General features: G+C 36.4%; 1 protein-coding gene across 4 annotated transcripts in view; it reads right to left on the bottom strand.

Moving 5' to 3' along the window:
• Positions 1-3,436: 3,436 nt before the first annotated feature.
• MFAP3L (microfibril associated protein 3 like) overlaps positions 3,437-18,219 on the bottom strand; it is a 95,121-nt gene continuing 80,338 nt past the window's right edge. The window contains exons 5-7 of one of the 4 annotated variants that reach the window (XM_074228970.1): positions 16,261-17,197; positions 6,689-6,775; positions 3,437-3,556 (exon numbers count right to left, since the gene is read on the bottom strand). Coding sequence is in view for 1 of the 4 variants with exons in the window: in XM_074228972.1 (XP_074085073.1) it covers positions 17,153-17,197 (45 nt within the window). In the remaining 3 variants the exon portion in view is untranslated. Of the gene's footprint in view, positions 3,557-6,688; positions 6,776-11,168; positions 12,074-16,260; positions 17,198-18,219 lie in introns of those variants that run through there. The other 3 variants (XM_074228974.1, XM_074228972.1, XM_074228971.1) reach the window with 3 other exon arrangements.

Raw genomic sequence — 18,219 nt, 5'->3', positions numbered from 1 at the left:
AAGAGGGATTATATTCCTTCTCCTAGTATGGGACTGGAGCTTGCATATTTGTTCTTGCTATGCCTTTGAAGTAAATATTAACCCTAATCTGGCTTTTACATGGTTAAATGGAACTGGTGTGCTAAAGAAGTCCTAAAATTAAGGGAACATAATAAGTTGAACCAATAGTAAAGATGAGAGACCCATTCCTCAGCCCTTTTTAGTGTTTGAGAAAACTCTGGGGAAAGGGTGAAATGTAATATTCCTGGTCTTCAGGCAGTGGAAACCAGAATAATAACTATTATGCAAATACTATTACTATTTTACAGATCAGAAAATGGAGGCTCCTAAAATTTAAATAATTTTCCATCATACAAATAGAGGTCTCCTGATGCTAAGTTCAATACTTTAGCTAATATGTCACAATGACTCTCAATAACTAAATAGCAGCCAATGGAGCTGCCCATCAATTAATCCTCTACATGCAAGGAACATTTTTCAGAATTTTCTGGTTGTATGATTTATAGTTCAAGTTGAAACCCATCTATTGAGTATCTATTTTGGGGCAGACTCTGCTGGGTATTATAAGAAAGGTGAAATTTAATAATACATTAAACTAGTTATAAAATAATGCTAATTACACAAATATCAATTTAAACAAATACAAATAAAATAATCATTTACATTTGCATTTCAATAGAATCATTTGTACAATTCAGAATTATATTTTAATATTTTGAATTCATCAATAAATTGAATAAATTGCAGCAGTGTGGTTAACTCTGCTGGTACAGATGGTGGGACTCTTTAGAACTTCTTTTCTTGTTCATGTGTTTCTGTACCTTCTCCCTAGAGGTCCCTACCCAATGTACTGGAAGTCTTCTTATGATGCTTCATGCGTATCAATGATGCAATTAAATTATGAAAATTTTCTCTAGCTCTTTTTACCAAGAGTATAGAAATAAAGAGAAGGGAAAGAAAACAAGAATTTATTAAACATCTATTATGTCCCAGGCATTATACTTTATAAATATTATCACATCTGATTTTCACCAGAACTCTGAAAGGGAGGAAGCTAAAGAAACAGAGTTAAACAGAAGTCAAATGACTTGCCTAGAGTTACACAGCTAGTATGGGGCAGTATTTGAACTCTTGTCTTCACAACTCCAGGTCCAATTCTGAGAGATAGTACTCACAGAATAGTAAAATATCTGTAAGGCCACTTATTCTAACTTCAAATACACCTTGTGAAACTTTGTGGAACATGTAGTTCTTGTGAAGACTGAAGAAGTCTATGCCTGGTCTGAAACTGGATACTTTTTAACCTATGCTTATAAAGTAAAAACAACATAGTGACGTCTAGGGAAAACTCCAAGAGGATGAGAATGATCTGGGGCAAGGGTATTCTTATTAAAGGAAATAACATGGATCAGGTCAAGTACTGTAGCAATGTACCAATCAAAGCCACTAGAAACAGAATCCCGGTGATGCTATATTTTTCAAGGGTTTAGGATAGACCTTTTATCTTTTTTATGACATGGATCCCTTTGACAATCTGGTGAAACCTATAAACCTCTTCTCAGAATAATGTTTTTAAGTGCATAAAACCAACTACATGGAATTACCAAGATCCTATATTAAGAAACACTGGCTAGAATATTACAAAAACTAACTAAATATAATTAAACATTTTAGAATTAAAAATAGAGTATGCAATAAATTCCACATGCTATTTTAAAAGCTGTTATGATTTACCATTTCCCTCTGAACTTCTTTAAGTTTAAATGTGTCAAAAGGCCTTTTTCCTTTCTTCTTTTTCTCCAGGAAATACTCCCAGTTCCACTTTCCTCTCTTCCCCAGTAGATAAAGAAAACATAATCTTTGTAAGACAAATCCAAATTTTCCTGTCCTTTATATATGTATATGTAAATATATATACAATCTATCTATCTATCTATCTATCTATCTATCTATCTATCTATCTATCTATCTATCTATCTATCTATCTATCTCCTACCTGTCTTGAATTCCTCATTCTCTATGAGGATGTGCTACTTTCATCAAAATCTTCTATGTTTAGCCAAAGCACTGAACAGAGCTCTGAAGTCTTTTAAAATAGATCTTTTTTTCATGAAGTTGTTACTCTATATATTTTTCTCTTAATTTTGCTCACTTTTTTTGTATCAGTTCTTAAAATTCTTCCTACACCTAATCTGTTGAGCCCTTCCCCAGTTGTTTCTAATTCACTTTTGTTTCTATTTTTTCTACAACAAAAGGAACTGTTATAATTTTTTTTTACCTAAAACTTCATTCAACCAAGCATGGAAGTACATGACCAGGATATGTGCTACTGAGAAAACTTGAGGTTTGTGGATCACTTGAGCTCGAGTTCCAAACATAAGTTGTCTACAGCCACTGGGTGTCTACTTTAAGTCCAACACCTATAGGCAAGCCCTGGGAATGGGGGGTAGAGGTGAGGGACATGAGATTGCCTAAAATGGGACAAACTCACCTAGGTCAGAAACAAAACAGGTCAAAGCTTCCATAACTATCAGAAATGGGTTTGGCCAGTGGGCAGTTCCTACATTTACAGCTTATGTGAGATACTCAGTATCAGAAAATAATTAAGAAGAAATAAACCTCATTCTCCTTAATCTTTTTATTGAATTGAACAGTGTTGACTAACTGCTTCCCTCCTTCTATAAACTCCTTCATGAATTAAAAAAAACTCCAATAAATTTTTATTTTATTCTAGACTTACAAAATTGATTTGCTAAAGAAAAATCATAATCTTTAAATCTTAGTTACAATAATACAAATTCAAATATTTAAACCTTTAAAAACCATTATTCAACACAACCAAAATGATTATATCTATTTTATCATCCTAAAAGAGAACTACAAATGCCCGTGTAACAAGCCATTCTTACTCCTGAATGCTTACAAAACATCTCCTTATCATAAACACAAGTGAAAATAACTCCATGAATTCTTCTCTTCTAATAAGTAACAAATTCAAGTTATCAGATTTAAAAAAATTAAGTTAGAATTTTCAATAATTTCTTGCAATGATTTGCACATAGTAGGGATTGAATAAATGCTGATTAGATTGCTTTGGGAGTTAAAAGATGATTTTCAAAGATGGGGATTCCTTATATCAATGTTTCTTGAATTCACAATGTCTCCATCAATTTCAAGTGAAGACACTCTTTCTACCTTTAGCCTCAGATGCAAAAAATTCTAAAAACCTGTATTACCTGTTTCTGTTCTTCCACTTACTGATTATGTGATTCTGGGTAAGTTTCAGAGCCCCATTTTCCTCAACTACAAAATAGGCATAAATTTAATTCTGTAAGTAGTGTGGAAATCAAATGAGATCATGTGTGTGAATGTGGATTTTAAATACTTAAGAAGTATAAAATATTATTTAATGAATTCAGATACTGGAAATACGGCTTTATTCACTTTTGTTGACACTGTGAAGCAAAGATCCATCCAATGACCAACCAAACGAATGAAATGAGAGCATACTGGTTCCTTGGCACCAGGCAGGTCTGGCACCATTCTTCTCCTTAGGCTGTAGAGTCATCAAGGGAATAATATGCAAACAAGAATTATCCAAAGTGAGGTATGGACATTCCCCAATAAGGTAGTAGAGAAAAAGAACCATACATAGATTAGTAAGTGCATACAAATACACCACCAGACACATCATTTTTTGTGTATATTTGCACAGCCTAGGTATACTAACCTGAAGTTGATAATAAGGACATATGGTTGATAATAAGGACATACCCTTTAATAATTTATCACATACACAAACTCTGGGAAAATAAGGAAATTCCTTTACAATGGAAGGAAGAGGATGGAAGCTGTCACTAATTAGTGGGTGTGTACACATTCTATGCATAAACCTGAGAGGAATTTTATAGTCAGGCTAGCAACTAAAGGATCTGCTTTTACTTGAGTTCTTTTGTTGCCAAGCACTTATGTAACTAATTTTACATTAGTTAAATATAGAAAAGTCAGATCTATAACCAGGGAGTGTGGTATCCTGAGCAGATTCTCTTGGGTTAGGACTTCTTGTGGAGCACATTGTACTCCAGCTGGATTAGATCACACTGGACACCAGCTGAAGGAGCATATCCAGGGCAGTCTGGATAGTTCCACTGGGCAACTTCCATGAGAAAGTGGGAGGAGAGAGTTGAGGTTGGGGTAAGTCAAGTCAAAAAGCAATTAAAGAGAACTTGAGGGTTTGCAAAACCCTTTATAGATAGGGAATTTTATCCTTACAAAAACTCTGGGAGGTAGATGCTAGTGTTATACTCATTTTATGGTTGAAGAAACTGAGGTAGCCAGAGGTTAATTGACTTACCCATGCTCACAGAGGTAGTAGCTAAGAAGAGACTTGAACTTTTATTTTCCTGACTCAATGACTACTGTTCTAGCCACTGTGCCACGTTCTTTCCAATCAAACACCCACCAGTCTATTGGGAACCCTTATTACCCTTTACTTGGACTACTTCATTAGCTTTTTGACTAGTCTCACTGCCTGAAATTTCTCTTTAAAGACTTTGATATATCATTCATTCAGCTACTAAGGTGATTTTTCTGTAGGATTGACCATGTCCCTCTCCTGCTCAATGAACTCCAGTGGCTCCCTGTTACTTCCAGAATCAAATATAAAAGGATCTCTTGGTCATTTAAAGGGCTTCATAATCAACCCCGCCCCCCTTCCACCTTCCTAGTCTTCTTATATTTTATTCTCTTCCACAAACTCTAGAGTGGAGCAATATAGGTTCACTGATATTTTCTGGAACTCTACTCTCCATGTCCTATAGACTTTGTTTATTAAATTTCTCCCTTGCCTGATACTCTGCCCCCTCACCTCAAAGTCTTGGATGTTACTTTTCCTACAAGGCTCAGCTCAAATTTTACCTTCTTCAGGAGCCCAAGTTCCTCCAACTGCTAATACCCTCCCTTGTGAACTGCCTTCTATCTGTTCTGCGTATATCTTGTCTGTACATGTTGTCTCCTCCATTAGAGTGTAATCCCTTGAAGGAAAGGTCAGTTTTTGCCCATCTTTGTATTCCCAGTCCTTAGCTGAGGTATCTGGCAGTTAAATTATTATTGACTGAATGATTGATAGCTGGTGTGTTTCAGAGGCAGAACATGACCCTTGGTCTTCTCAGCTTCCAGGCCAGCCCTCTCTCCATTATGCCTGCCTTCCTCTCATAGAAAGAGAGCTTTGATTATATGATGAGACACTAAAATAAATGTAGAGATGTGAATCTAAAGTACTGAGGCTGAGTCCATAAGCCACACCTTGAAAATCAACCTCATTATGCTAGAACCACACCCTGCAAGCATCCACATGTTTCTAGGGGCTGTGGAGTGTGTGTATGCCCTGTGCATGGGTGTGATGGGGAGGGGAACGAGTGGTGGTAGGCAACTGAATTCCACTCACAAGAATTTATTTAGTTCCTCAGATTAATGCCTATATTTGGAAGGATACCATCTAGAGGAAATTGGCTTTTAGGAATGACAAACAGATCATCATCAATGTATGGGAAGGGGCAAGCTGTTCCATTATTAGATCAGATAGAAGGAAAGTGCAAAGCCTGAAGAGGAAGGAGTATACAGTTTTTATTCCTTCCACATCATGAATTTCCTTATCTCACTTTCAATATATCATAGATTGGCATAAAAAATTAAAAGGGAAGCTTTGGGAATTTGGGGAGATGACATGTGAAAGCTAGCAGATGATACCAAAAAAGTTTAGAAACTCAGAAATGCATAAAATAAATGTATAATTGTATAATATCAATATCTTGTAATACCATAATTATTCAGACTTCTTCTCTGGTACAAAAAGAGGGACAAAAATTTTTACATGACTTTTCCAGATTGTAGGGATGCTGAGGCACTAATCCCCACAATGCTGAAGGGTTAACTTTATAATGGCATAGTAAAGTACTGGATTTGGAGTCAGAAGAAAGATTTTGGGCTGAGATTTGACTACCACTTTCTAATTGTATGAACCTGGGACAGTTATTTTACTTCCCTAGACCTCAGATTCCTAAAAATAAAATGATGGTGTAAGACTAAGATTTCTTCCAACTCTGGTGTTACATGAATTTGCAACTGTAGGGGATGGCAAGGTTGACTAAGTCACACAGGTAGGTCCAGGATAAAATGACTAACAACAATTAGAGAGAGGAAAAAGGAGAAAAAATAGTGGAGGAAGTCAGTGAGTAAATAATTTCTCTTTGTTCTGGAAAACAACCAGGATATCCTTCATGGATCTGAGAAGGGGATGGGAGTGACCAAAGTAGTGGGTGTAAAATGTTATATGTTGAGCAATAGCTGCCCCGAGGTTGGGAAGAGACAACCAGAGACATGTGTCAAGTTAAGTCAGGAAAAAAAATCAATGTGCTATTAAGGCTTGATGGTAGTGAAGTGGTCTATGTCAGCCTGAAAAGTCAAATATTATGTGGCAGAAATCAATCCATCTATCATAGATCTAGTGCTGGAAGGACCTTAGAAGCCAACTAATTCAACCTCTTCATCTTGCATTTGAGGAAAGTGAGGCCTTGAGAGGTAAAATGAAATTGAACTTAAGTGTCTAGACCTTAGATTCGAGATACAATGCTTTTTTTCCACACTGTGTCTCTTAGTTCATAAGTTTTTATTTGTTTCTTTGTTTTACCTGTGGGTTCTTGGTGTCTTAGACCAGAGGTATCAAACACAGAAGCTGACCACTCCTACTCTCTTTCCAAGTGCAGCTGGAATCAGACTAAAATGTAATTGGGACATATTTAACAAAATAAATAAAAACTACAAAGAACAAAAATAATATCATTAGGTAGCTTCTAGGTCAATATGTGGCCTGCAGGGATCTTACTTCTATTTGAGTTAGATATGATTTTCTTAAACCCATAAACCCCCAAAATGCTCTATCTCTTGAGCATAACTCCTCTTTTGCAGGGATTTGAAGGGCATGAGGATCTGAGAAAGTGCTTATTGCCATCTTGTGCCTCTTATGATGCCAGAGTAGGTTTTTGGAATACTGCTGTCTTCGAGTACCTGGTGAGTTGAGGTATTATAGATCATTTTAGATTTGCAGTTTCTTCATCTAGAAAATGATGGTATTGGACTAAATAACTGCCGAAGTTCTGTTTAGATCGAAATCTGAGATATTGCAGTCAGGGGCATCAATCCTACTATTCAGATTTTGGACACATGATTTTTTTTTGCTTAGACCATATCAACTTACTTGCCTAAGTGATTAGCTTCAGGAATAATCTCATCTGCCACAAAATGTTTGTTTGTTTTTCTGTAGTTTGACTTATAAAGCTATAAAATGTAGTAAATAATTAGAAGGGATCTCGTGTCTTTATCAATTCAACCCCACTCTATCAGATATGAACTATGATCAACATAATATTTTGCTGACATGGTCTGGTTCCATTTAATTATACACACTCATGTTAGACCAGACAGCATTAAGACAAGCTGTCTGAATGAAACACCATTATGTTATCAACATGAAAAATGACTATATCAGCAAAGAGAATATTAGTGCTGGGGACTGGGTGAATAATAGAATATCAATCCCCTACTTGATTTAAGAGTCTAATATAGCTCTTCAACTCCCTGGGTGCTGATTGTAAAACTTAAAATGCTTAATGGTATCAGAGAAAAAAAGCAGACAAATTATTGTATCAGGGGAACCCAGAAACCTGAGTTAAGCCTAGCATTTTAATTTAAGGATGTGAAAGTGAATTTACACGATCTTTATGCTTAGCATTTTCTAGAGGAGGAAAAAACCTCACAAAACATTTTATTTTACTATAATTTCAACCTTCGGAATTTAAAAAGAATAACAGGTGGTAGAAATAATTTAAAAACCTATAACAACAACATAATGTCTTCATTTCATCAAATTTCACCCAGAAAAGTTACAACAGATGGGAATAAATTTGGCCAGTAACTTCAAAAAAAACACTAATAGTTTAATAAAACAAACACCATGGTCAAAAAATTAAAAGTAAAGTAGATAAAATATTATACAGGCTAAAAAAAAACAGGACAAGGGGAATGAAACTTCCCATGCTGATATTTGGTGAGAGTTAAGGCCTGATATTTTTATTCTACAAATAGTATTTGCTGATATCTAAAAACCGTAAGTCATCATCGATTTATTTTTGATGATAACTAAAATGTTTGTCAAGTGTTGAGACACTTGCTACCCATTAAATAGATTACCATTTTTTTAAAAAAATGGTTGTACCACTCTGCATAGAAACAATGTAAGGAAATAAATGTTGGGGCCTATAGTCAAGAGATCCAGATTCAAATTCCAACTCTGACTAGTATTCCTTGGGGGACAATCGACAAATTATTTAACCCTTCTGATATTTATTTTCTTCATCTGAAAAATGAAATAATTCTACTTATTCTATGTTACAAAATTGTTGTTGGCAAAATTCTTGGGTAATCTCTTAGAATTATATAAATGTAAGTTATTATTGCTCATCATATTCTATGTTTAACATTTTTGGGGAAATCAATCTTTACATGTTCGTTTGGCTGGAAGTAGAGGAGTTGTAATTTGATTTCCTGGTGTTTAGCTTTCCAGCTAAACAGAATACCATCTTGACAGTTGGCCATTATTTGCTTGGTTTGGCTGGTATTTGATCACAGAAACTGGTTGCTTTTCATTGATAAAAATTCATAGATTGCTTTCTTTTTTTTTAAGTTTTAGTTTTGACTAACTTAAAGGATCCTCTCCCCAGGACTATTTCTCTCTCCCATCTCCTCCTCCCCCAACCAACTATCATATCTTACTATGTGCTTTGTTAAGGTTAGTAAAAGAGGACTGACTATACAGATGTATAGGTCCCATGCTTTTGCTTTAATTTATTTTTTGTTATTGAAAAAATATGTATTTTTGATATCACTGTTAAATTGGCTTCAATTTTTGCAGATAGTTTGCCAAGCTATTATCCAATAGAAAGAATTATAAAAGAGTTCAGAGGATTTTTGTATGACTTTAATGAAATATAGCAGGGTTTCCAATATTCTTCTCTACAAGATTAGTCAGGTCTATAGGTATTAATTTTCTTGCAGTTCCCAGAACTTCATCTAAATTAGTTATCTCTTCCAGAAGATGAAACACACTTTTCTCTTATTTGATAGGTGCCGAATGAGACTGTGCTAGTTGACTTTACTTGGTGAATTCTTTTTTTGTTATGAGAGAATTTTCATCTTAGAGTGGGGGTGGCTGATAGTATGGTAGGAAATCATTGTGGTAAGAGAAACAAAAGACATCAACAAAATTAAAAAAAATAAAATAGTTCTCTCTTATTTATGAAATGAGAAGCCAGAGATAACTTTTCCATTTGAGAAACTCCTATAGCATATACAAATAATGATAGCTAATATTTTTATAGAATTTCAAGGTTTGCAAAGTGTTTCACAAATATTAGCTCATTTAATCTATACAACAACCTTGTGAGATAAGTAATGTTACTATCCCCACTTTACAGATGAGGTCAAGGTTAAGAGATGCCTAATCTCATAACTACCAAGTGTCTGAGTTAGAATTTGAACACAGGTCTTGCTGCTTCCAGGTCCAGTGCTCTATTCACTGTGCTATCTGCCTCATAAAACATGAACTGTGTGCTATAGGATTAAAAGAAAACAATTCTTTATCCTGTCATTGCTTCCCTGATCACATCCTGCCTTTTCTGATCTCCATATGGTCTTTTTTTTCCTTTTAGGACCAACTCAGGTAATATTTTCACTTATTCTCCCACATGAAAGTGTTCTTGCCTCATTAAAGTTACTTTAAATATTTTGAATGAATTTCTCCTTTGTCTTAATTACATTGTATCTTGTATCTCACTTTCTTGTGTATTTTAAATTAGACGGTAAGTCCCTTAAGGGCAGGAATTATGTCATCTCACTGTTGAGTCCCCAGAGTCCAACACAATGTGGTACCCCTTGGTAGAGCCTTAAAAAAACTGTTTGAAACAAATTATCATTTATGGTGGCATCAAAAAAAATGGGTGACTGGCACACAACATTTCCAAACAATTCAGATTCATGGCATTGTTTTCTGGTATCAGGGAGGCAGATAGCTTTAGTGTAGATAATGGAAATTATACTGGATTGAATAAAAAGTTGGTAATCATGGAGATTCCAAGATGAAACCATTGTTTGGTGAACTAGAAGAGACTGTAATTGAATGCTCAAATATTTGGACTTAATTCAAGTTAACTATTAACATGAGTCCTTTATAAGTGAAAATCCAAGTTATTCCTGGATTAATTTTTACTTTTTATTGGTACCAGTTCTGTTGATCACTTCTCCATGCCTGTTTCTTAGAAACATTTTACTAGCTTTGGTCAATGCTTCATTGTGATCTGATTTTATATAGTTACTTTTATCTCTGCCTTATAAAATGGAACTCATTTTCAAACAACTGCTTCCCATGATATTTATAGTTTTAAAAATATTTTTATTGGCAGAGTGAGAATGGTTTAAGGCCTGCCCATTTTCAGGACCTTCGTGAGAGTTGGTAAAGGAAGAGCCTGAGAAAGGGAAAAAATCGGACTATCAGGTCACTCTGTGAATATCAGATCTCTCTCTCTCTCTCTCTCTCTCTCTCTCTCTCTGTTTCTCTCTGGCTCTTTTCCTCACCCTCCACTTCCTTTTTCTTCTTCTGTTTCCCTCTTCTTTTTCCTCTCTATTCATCTCTCTCTCTCTCTCTCTCTCTCTCTCTCTCTCTCTCTCTCTCTCTCTCTCTCTCTCTCTCTCTCTCTCTCCCTCCCTCCCTCCCTTTCCCTTTTTCTTCCTTGTCCCCCTCCCACTTTTCCCTTCCCTTCTTCCCCTCTTTCTCTTTCTCCATGTCTCTCTCTCTCATTATCTCTTTTTTCTATCTCTTCTCTCCCTTCCTCCCTCCCCCTCACCTCATACTTTTAGCATTTCTGATCCTCGACTTTTCCAGCCTCAGGATTGGGCAGGCCTAACCTTAGGAACAAGAATTGTAGGGATGGATATACCTACTGCTCTGAATTGAAGGATTCTGGGTAATGTTCCAGTCCAGATATCCCCTACACAAAATAAGATACTGATGCTTTTTGGTCTTGAAGATATTACAGACTTCAAGATTTAACTCCTGAACTATAAAATGGACATAATAGCACCTACCTCCCAGAGTTGTTAGAACATAAAATCAGATATCTGTAAAGTGTAAAGTACTTTGCAAACCTGAAAATTCATAATTACATGTTGACTTGGCTTACTCCATCTTCAACTCTCCCTTACCCACCCCATCATGGGGGCCATAGAAACAGAATGTTGGCTATATAATGAGACCTTAGAGATTAGCTAGTCCACTCTCCGAATTTTATATTTGAGGACTAGAGGTTTAAGGGATTAGGGGGTTGTTACTTTCTCAAAATCACATTGGTCTCCAATGCAGATCTTCTGATTTCAAAGTTTAAAACTCTTCCCACTGTATTGTCATGATGAGGTATTATACAAATATTAGCAGAGAACAATTAAGTGGGGACAGTTGGTATGTGACTAAATTTAAAAATTTGAAAATGGGGGCAACTGGGAATGGTGGGAATATCAGGAGCAGGGCCAGAATCTTGAAACTAGCTCAAAGACAATATGAGCCCACTCTGAAATAACACCAACTATGTTTACTTCATCATTTTTGACAAGCTTAGTAGAAGCTAGACATGGAGGTGGAAGCAATATTGTTAGACCAGTTTACTCCTTTATTTGTCCTCTTCTTCCCAAAGTGCCTTCTGAGGTCTTACAAACTTTCTCAGCTTGAAAAGCAAAATGCAGTTATGCTATTCTATAATATTACAGTTAAGAGTTTACTTATTGAAAATTCACAAATCTTCAGAGATTTGGTTCACTAGTATGGCTTCCATTATATACTTAGAAGGCTTTTTTTCTCAGTCTCAATTTCACTAAGGTAAGTTGTTTAGGTGACTCACACAGAACCTGAGTTACTAGTCGGGGCAAGCATTGACTGTTGACTCCAAATAGTGCAAACAACTCACATCTTCTGAAAAAGAGAAGAAATGGATTTATGGTCACATTAAGATTGTAAATTTTCAATCTGTGTGGATGTATGATAAGGCACAAATCCCTATGATTGAATTAGTCAATAATTAAGTCTAATGTTGGTTGGTTCTTGTCCATTATTATTGGAGTTTTTTAGGTAATGGGGTTAAATGGCTTGCCCAAGGCCACACAGCTAGGTAGTTATTAAGTGTCTGAGGCTGGATTTGAACTCAGGTACTCCTGACTCCAGGGCTGGTGCTCTATCCACTGTGCCACCTAGCCACCCCTTGTCTTCATTATTGAAAAAGACCAAAATCACATCACTATGTTTCAGACAAATTACAGAATGTCTGTCTGTGGCTGATCAGACCAATATGAGCCTGGAATGCTCTACCACAATATGGGCAAAAATAGTTCATGTGAGCACCTGGGGTGAGTATTCTAAACTCACAAATGTTATGCATCCTTCGAGCTGTTTCAATTAATTCTGCCCTCCTCATAGAGAGCAGCATCCTCAGTGATGAGGGCACGCCATGCTGGGTGATCCAGTGTCAGTGTTACCCAAGCTGAACAATCGATTCTGAAGTTCTTCAATGAGACCTTCAGAGTGTTTTGGTATCACTTCGTTTGACCCCCTTGCCCTATGTAAGTTCTCCAAAAAATAGTAGCTCTTCAGTTCGGTGTCAGTCTAATACCTCTTCTCTCCCACACTTTCTTTTGGAGCTTCCCAAATACCAAACTGGCTCTGGCAACCTCAATGGCAATATGTACCCCCTTGGAAAGGACACTACCAAGGGAAATGAACTTGTCCATAGTCCTCAAAACTTCTCCATTTGTTGCAATTGATGGTTCCACATATGGACGCTGAGGTGCTGGATGATGGAACACCTGGGTTTTCTTGGTGTTCATTGTTAGACCAAAATTGGCATAAGCTGCAGAGAATTGATTCATACTTTGTGGCATCTCAGTTTCAGAGGCTGCATCGAGTGGACAATCATCTGCAAACACTCCCTCCACTTTCATCTTGGCTTGGAGCCTTTTCAACTTGAAGAATTTGCCCTCAGTGTGTAGGACCTTGAAGCCATATTCATCCTCATTGAAGGTATTTGATAACATGGCTGAAAACATCATGCTAATATGGGAGCAAGGACTCATACTTGTTTTACTCCATTGGTGAGTGAGAAATCTCTAGAGCATTGTTCACTTTCCAGAACCCAGGTTAGCATACCATCATGGCACTGATGTCCAATACTGATGAACTTTTCTGGGCAACCAAACTTTGACATAATTTTCCATAAAACCTCATGACTGATTGTATCAAAAGCCTAATGTAGTTTTTTGGCAAAGATGGGAATATTTATCAGTTCTAGTAATATTTTGAGTTTGTGAATCAAATCTTTTTTGACTTATTTTCAAACATTCCTTGTAGTTTGGGATAAAGGTACTTTTCAGGATCATGTATTAAAGTCACAATCATTATCACAGACACACATATCACACACATGAACATATACTTATATATGTTTATGCATAGCCATATATAACATGTGTTTATGTGTGCATGTGTGTGTGTATGTGGAAGGATGAGGTACCATATAAAAGATCAACCTCAGGGCCAGCAAGACCTGGATTTCAAGTCTTAACTAACAAATTGGTAAATCATAAGTTTTCACTGTCTTAAGCAGCTCTGTAAGACTGTGAGTTATAGATGAGTTTCTGACCTTCGCTGGTGGAAGAAATTTCCACACTGAAAGTCACCCATCAACACTTAAAAAAAATAATTGTAGAACCAGGAAGGAAAAGTGTTCATGTGTATGTATATACATAATTATGTAACATGCTACATCCAAAGTTATATACATAGCAACTATGTATATAAAGGCTTAGCTCAGGTATTACTTCTTTCAAGAGGCCTTTCTTTCTTGATCCCTCAGTTGTTTCGACCTCAATCTTAGAACTTAACCCTAGTGTTTCCAGATAAGATTAATTTTGGGGTTGAAAGGGGCCCTTGAGTCCATAATATACAGCATTTCCACTTTTAGATGTGGAACTGAGACCTATAGAATTAAGTGATTTGAGGCAACTAGGTGGTGCAGTGGTTAGACCAATGGCAGTGGAGTCAGGAAGATCTGAGTTCAAATCCATCCTGAGACTGGTAATGTACTCTTGATTGCCTCCAAAAATAAATGACAACACTAAAACAAAATTAAATGGCTTGCCCAAAGTCCCCTAGGTAGTAAGTGGCAATTCTTTGGAATTCAAATCCATTCCTCTGACTCTAAATACACACACACACACACACACACACACACACACACACACACACACAGTGAATTGAACTTTGAAAGGAGTTAGGTTTTCCAAGAACAGGAGAGCATTTCCAATAGGCTAAGAAATGTCAAAGATGGGAAGGAACAAGGAGGCCAAGGTGTCTGGAGCATACATAAAGGGCATGATCATTAAGAGAAAAGTGTCTTCATCCTGGAAGAGCTCATCCATGAAAGGTTTTAAAAATTCTCTCTTGGGGTGATAAAGAATTAATCATACTTCCTTGAAAGGGAAGTGACACAGACTGATGTATACTTTGGGATGCTTAGTTTGAAAGTTGGATGGCATGCATGGTGCTCTGAAAAAAGTTTTTGAACTGTTAGCTGTTGCTATTACATATTTTGTTGGCATATATTACATCTCTATGACTTAGTAGATGGTGTTGAAGGATTACTGTGACTGAAAATTCATTAATTGTGGCCAATGTCATAATGAGCCTCTCCAGACTTATAGAGGTTGATTCTTAGGCAGCAGACATATGCTTTACCTCTGGGTAAATTATGGAACCCTTTTCAGTATAAGATACTATTAAAACTTGGGTTTTTCTGTCATAACTTTTGAAAATTCAGAGTGACATGAATGTCACAATGAAATATCATAATAGGACTTTAGTAGAGAGTGGAGAAGATGTGTAGGTTAAATAAGATAGGGACTCTCATGAAGCTTATAGTGTAGTAGAAGTAGTAATAGTATGGTAGTGGTAGTAGTAGTAGTAGTAGTAGTAGTAGTAGTAGTAGTAGTAGTAGTAGTAGTAGTAGTAGTAGTAGTAGTAGTAGTAGTAGTAGTGATAGCAATAGTAGAGGTGGTGGTAGTAGTAGTAGCAGCAGTAGCAGCAGCAGCAGCAGTAGTAGTAGTAGTAGTAGTAGTAGTAGTAGAATGCCTGGCCCAAAGTAGATGCCTAATTAATGTTTGCTAATTGAAAGTAACTCAACAGAACATTTAAAACATTGACCTTGACCTTTTCAGATCTTGAAAAGAAGTGGCTGAGGGGCCTAATGCATTTTCATGAGTGCATTGCTTCAGCTTTGTCAGCTATAAAATGGAGCTATTAATGGCATCTATCTTCAGAGTTATTGTAAAGATCAAATTGGATGATATTTATAAAGTGCTTAGCACAATGTATGACCTATACATCATGGGCACTAAATAATTATTTAATAAAATATTATTAAATGTATGTTTTTATAGAGCTTCCTATTAAGCATAAGACCCTGTACTGTTCTCATTGTTCATAGAAATGATGCTTAATATATGTTTATTTATTTTTAGATTTTTGCAGGGCAAATGGGGTTAAATGGCTTGCCCAAGGCCACACAGCTAGGTAATTATTAAATGTCTGAGTCCGGATTTGAACTCAGGTACTCCTGACTCCAGGGCCGGTGCTCTATTCACTGCGCCACCTAGCCACCCCTAATATTTATTTTTTGAATTTAATATTTAAATTTTTAAAAATTATTTAATTTTGAATTTTACAGATAAGCTTACATTTGTTTTTTATTTGAAATATTATTAGAAGAAAATGGAGTGTGACATGAATCAGCTGCATATTTTGGATGTTTTAGCCTGCTAACTCCCTTGCCAGTTCAGTGCCAGGGTCCAATTGCCAGTCAGATGGATTGGGATGCATTTGGCACAAGTTTTATTACTTCAAGGCTTTCATGATGTCTGGAAAGTACACAGAACTCTGAATTCTCTATGCTTAGTATATCCCATATATTGACATGAAGATATCAAAAACTGGGCAATATGCAATATTTATCTTACCCCAAACCTTCAATATGCATCATGCCTTCCTAACAGAGTGAGCAAAGTCCCAAAGGCATAGATAAATGGAAATGGGATTCATGGGTAAATACTTACATGGGCTTGAGAAGGACAGGTTTAAACAAACCGGAGACAGTCTAATTTATCGGGATGCTTTTATCAAGTGAGTGTAAATGGAATCTCATAGGAGACAGTCCCCGTCATTCCTTAGGCAGTGGAAGCTGAATCTCTATTCTAACCACATCATAATGATCATAAGTCATTCATGATAGAAATCAATGACTTCACTTTTTATGACAGCCTTTGTTCATTGTTCCCAGGAACTACTTTCTGGTTTTCCTCAAGAGACTATTTAGAATTTTAAGCTTTTTCTCTCTGCTTGTTTATTATGTACTGTTCATCTGCAAAGAACAGGCATAGCCAAGTTCCTTCCAGCTTGGCAGTCTGGGAAGACTTTCCTTTCACAATCCCCAGAGAATACATTTCAGATCTCTGGTGACTTCAAGTTCTCTCCAACTGAGGATTGTGCTTGGAGTGGCCAAGAACTTTATTCTGATCAGTCCCAGTTTCTATGACTACAGAAGTCCTCCTGAATCAGCTGTGGTTAAAAGGGACTGATTTTCTCAATTTCTCTATTCAATGAGACAGAAAGTTGAAAAGTTTGTTCCTTATTGCAGTTGAAATATGAAGAACAGGGTAGCTTGACAGGGTAGCCAAGGTGTCATTTTTTTCTTGGTTTGCAGAGTATGTCTTAATATAGCTCTTGTTTTCCTCCAGACCTGGTAATTTGTGGCTTCAGACCCATAAGAACGTGCTTTGGTAACACTTCAATCCTAAATCAAATCTAAGGAGTCATTGTATCCAAAGGAGGACAAAGTGCTTCTTGAGCATAAACTCTGGGGACTGCCGGGCTTGTTTCTGTCTTCATTTGGAGGATATCAAGTATTGCTGCTCATTTCCATATTCCATCAGCTTCTTTTGAGAAGTCTTACCTTGGGAAAGTGTCTTGACAGCAAGGCATATCTGCTAGCTCCTGTGACATAGAAAGAAAAAATATGAGCAAAATCTTTTGGTCTTATCAATATCGAACCCAAATCACTGACTTTATTTGATTAGCCAACAATAGGTACCAGGTCAAGCCCCACTTGATTGACTCAGAGTGATTGTAAATAGCAATTATTTCCGTTTGGTCAGAAATCCTGAGAGTCTTTCCCTCCTAGATTTCTTTTTCTTTCTTTTTTTTTTTGAACTATACAAAAGAGGTCATTCTTTGCTTCATTTCTTTCATAAAAAAAATAAATCACTGAATGGGTTTTGCCTCCATCAAAATGAGGCTGGTTAAAGACCTTAGGTTTAAAAAACCAAGGTCTCTCACAGCATCAAGGACCATCTCCAGTCATGATCCAGATTTGGTCACTGGATTCAGATGACACTGAAGAAGAACATGAAACTGGTGATTGCACAGCCCTAGCTCACTTGCATGTCATGGTATCACCTCTCTGATGTCATGATCCTCTTTGAGAATGAAGGACAAATAATAAGCAAAACAAAATAATTAGGTCAGTTTAGAACTTTGTGTGCTTCCTACCCAACAGTGTCAGTTTGGAGCTACCTACCACATGCTTGTCTGCATTTATGACTCTCTTAAATAGCTCCCAATTTGAGGCTCAAACTTGTAAGGCAAATATTACCATGTAAAATTTGACAATATGGAGAAGACATTTAAAAAGAGATTTTTTTTTATAATTGTGTTGCAATGACACATGGAGAAGGGATGTTGAGATATTTGTTTAGAGTCTGTCACCTGCAAAATATATAAAAAATTTCAAGGACTATGAAATTGTTTTCATATCTGAAGGAGTTATGCCTAAGAATTATTATTTAGGTTTTCTGATGAAGAGCTATAAGTAGGTCACGATGAATAGGACTTTCTTTAGCTCAGTGTGATGACATTCTATGGGAATTCTTTCTCCCCCAAACTGTCTTCAAGCCTGCTGTACCCATGCCTTTTGTTTTTCTGTTGTTCTACTAGGGTTACCACCACTGCTGTTTGCC

The sequence above is a fragment of the Macrotis lagotis genome, chromosome 3 (genome assembly GCF_037893015.1).
Source record: "Macrotis lagotis isolate mMagLag1 chromosome 3, bilby.v1.9.chrom.fasta, whole genome shotgun sequence".
Lineage (NCBI taxonomy): Eukaryota > Metazoa > Chordata > Mammalia > Peramelemorphia > Peramelidae > Macrotis > Macrotis lagotis.
Note: the sequence above shows the minus strand (reverse complement) of the source record. Positions and strands in the feature narration are given on the sequence as shown.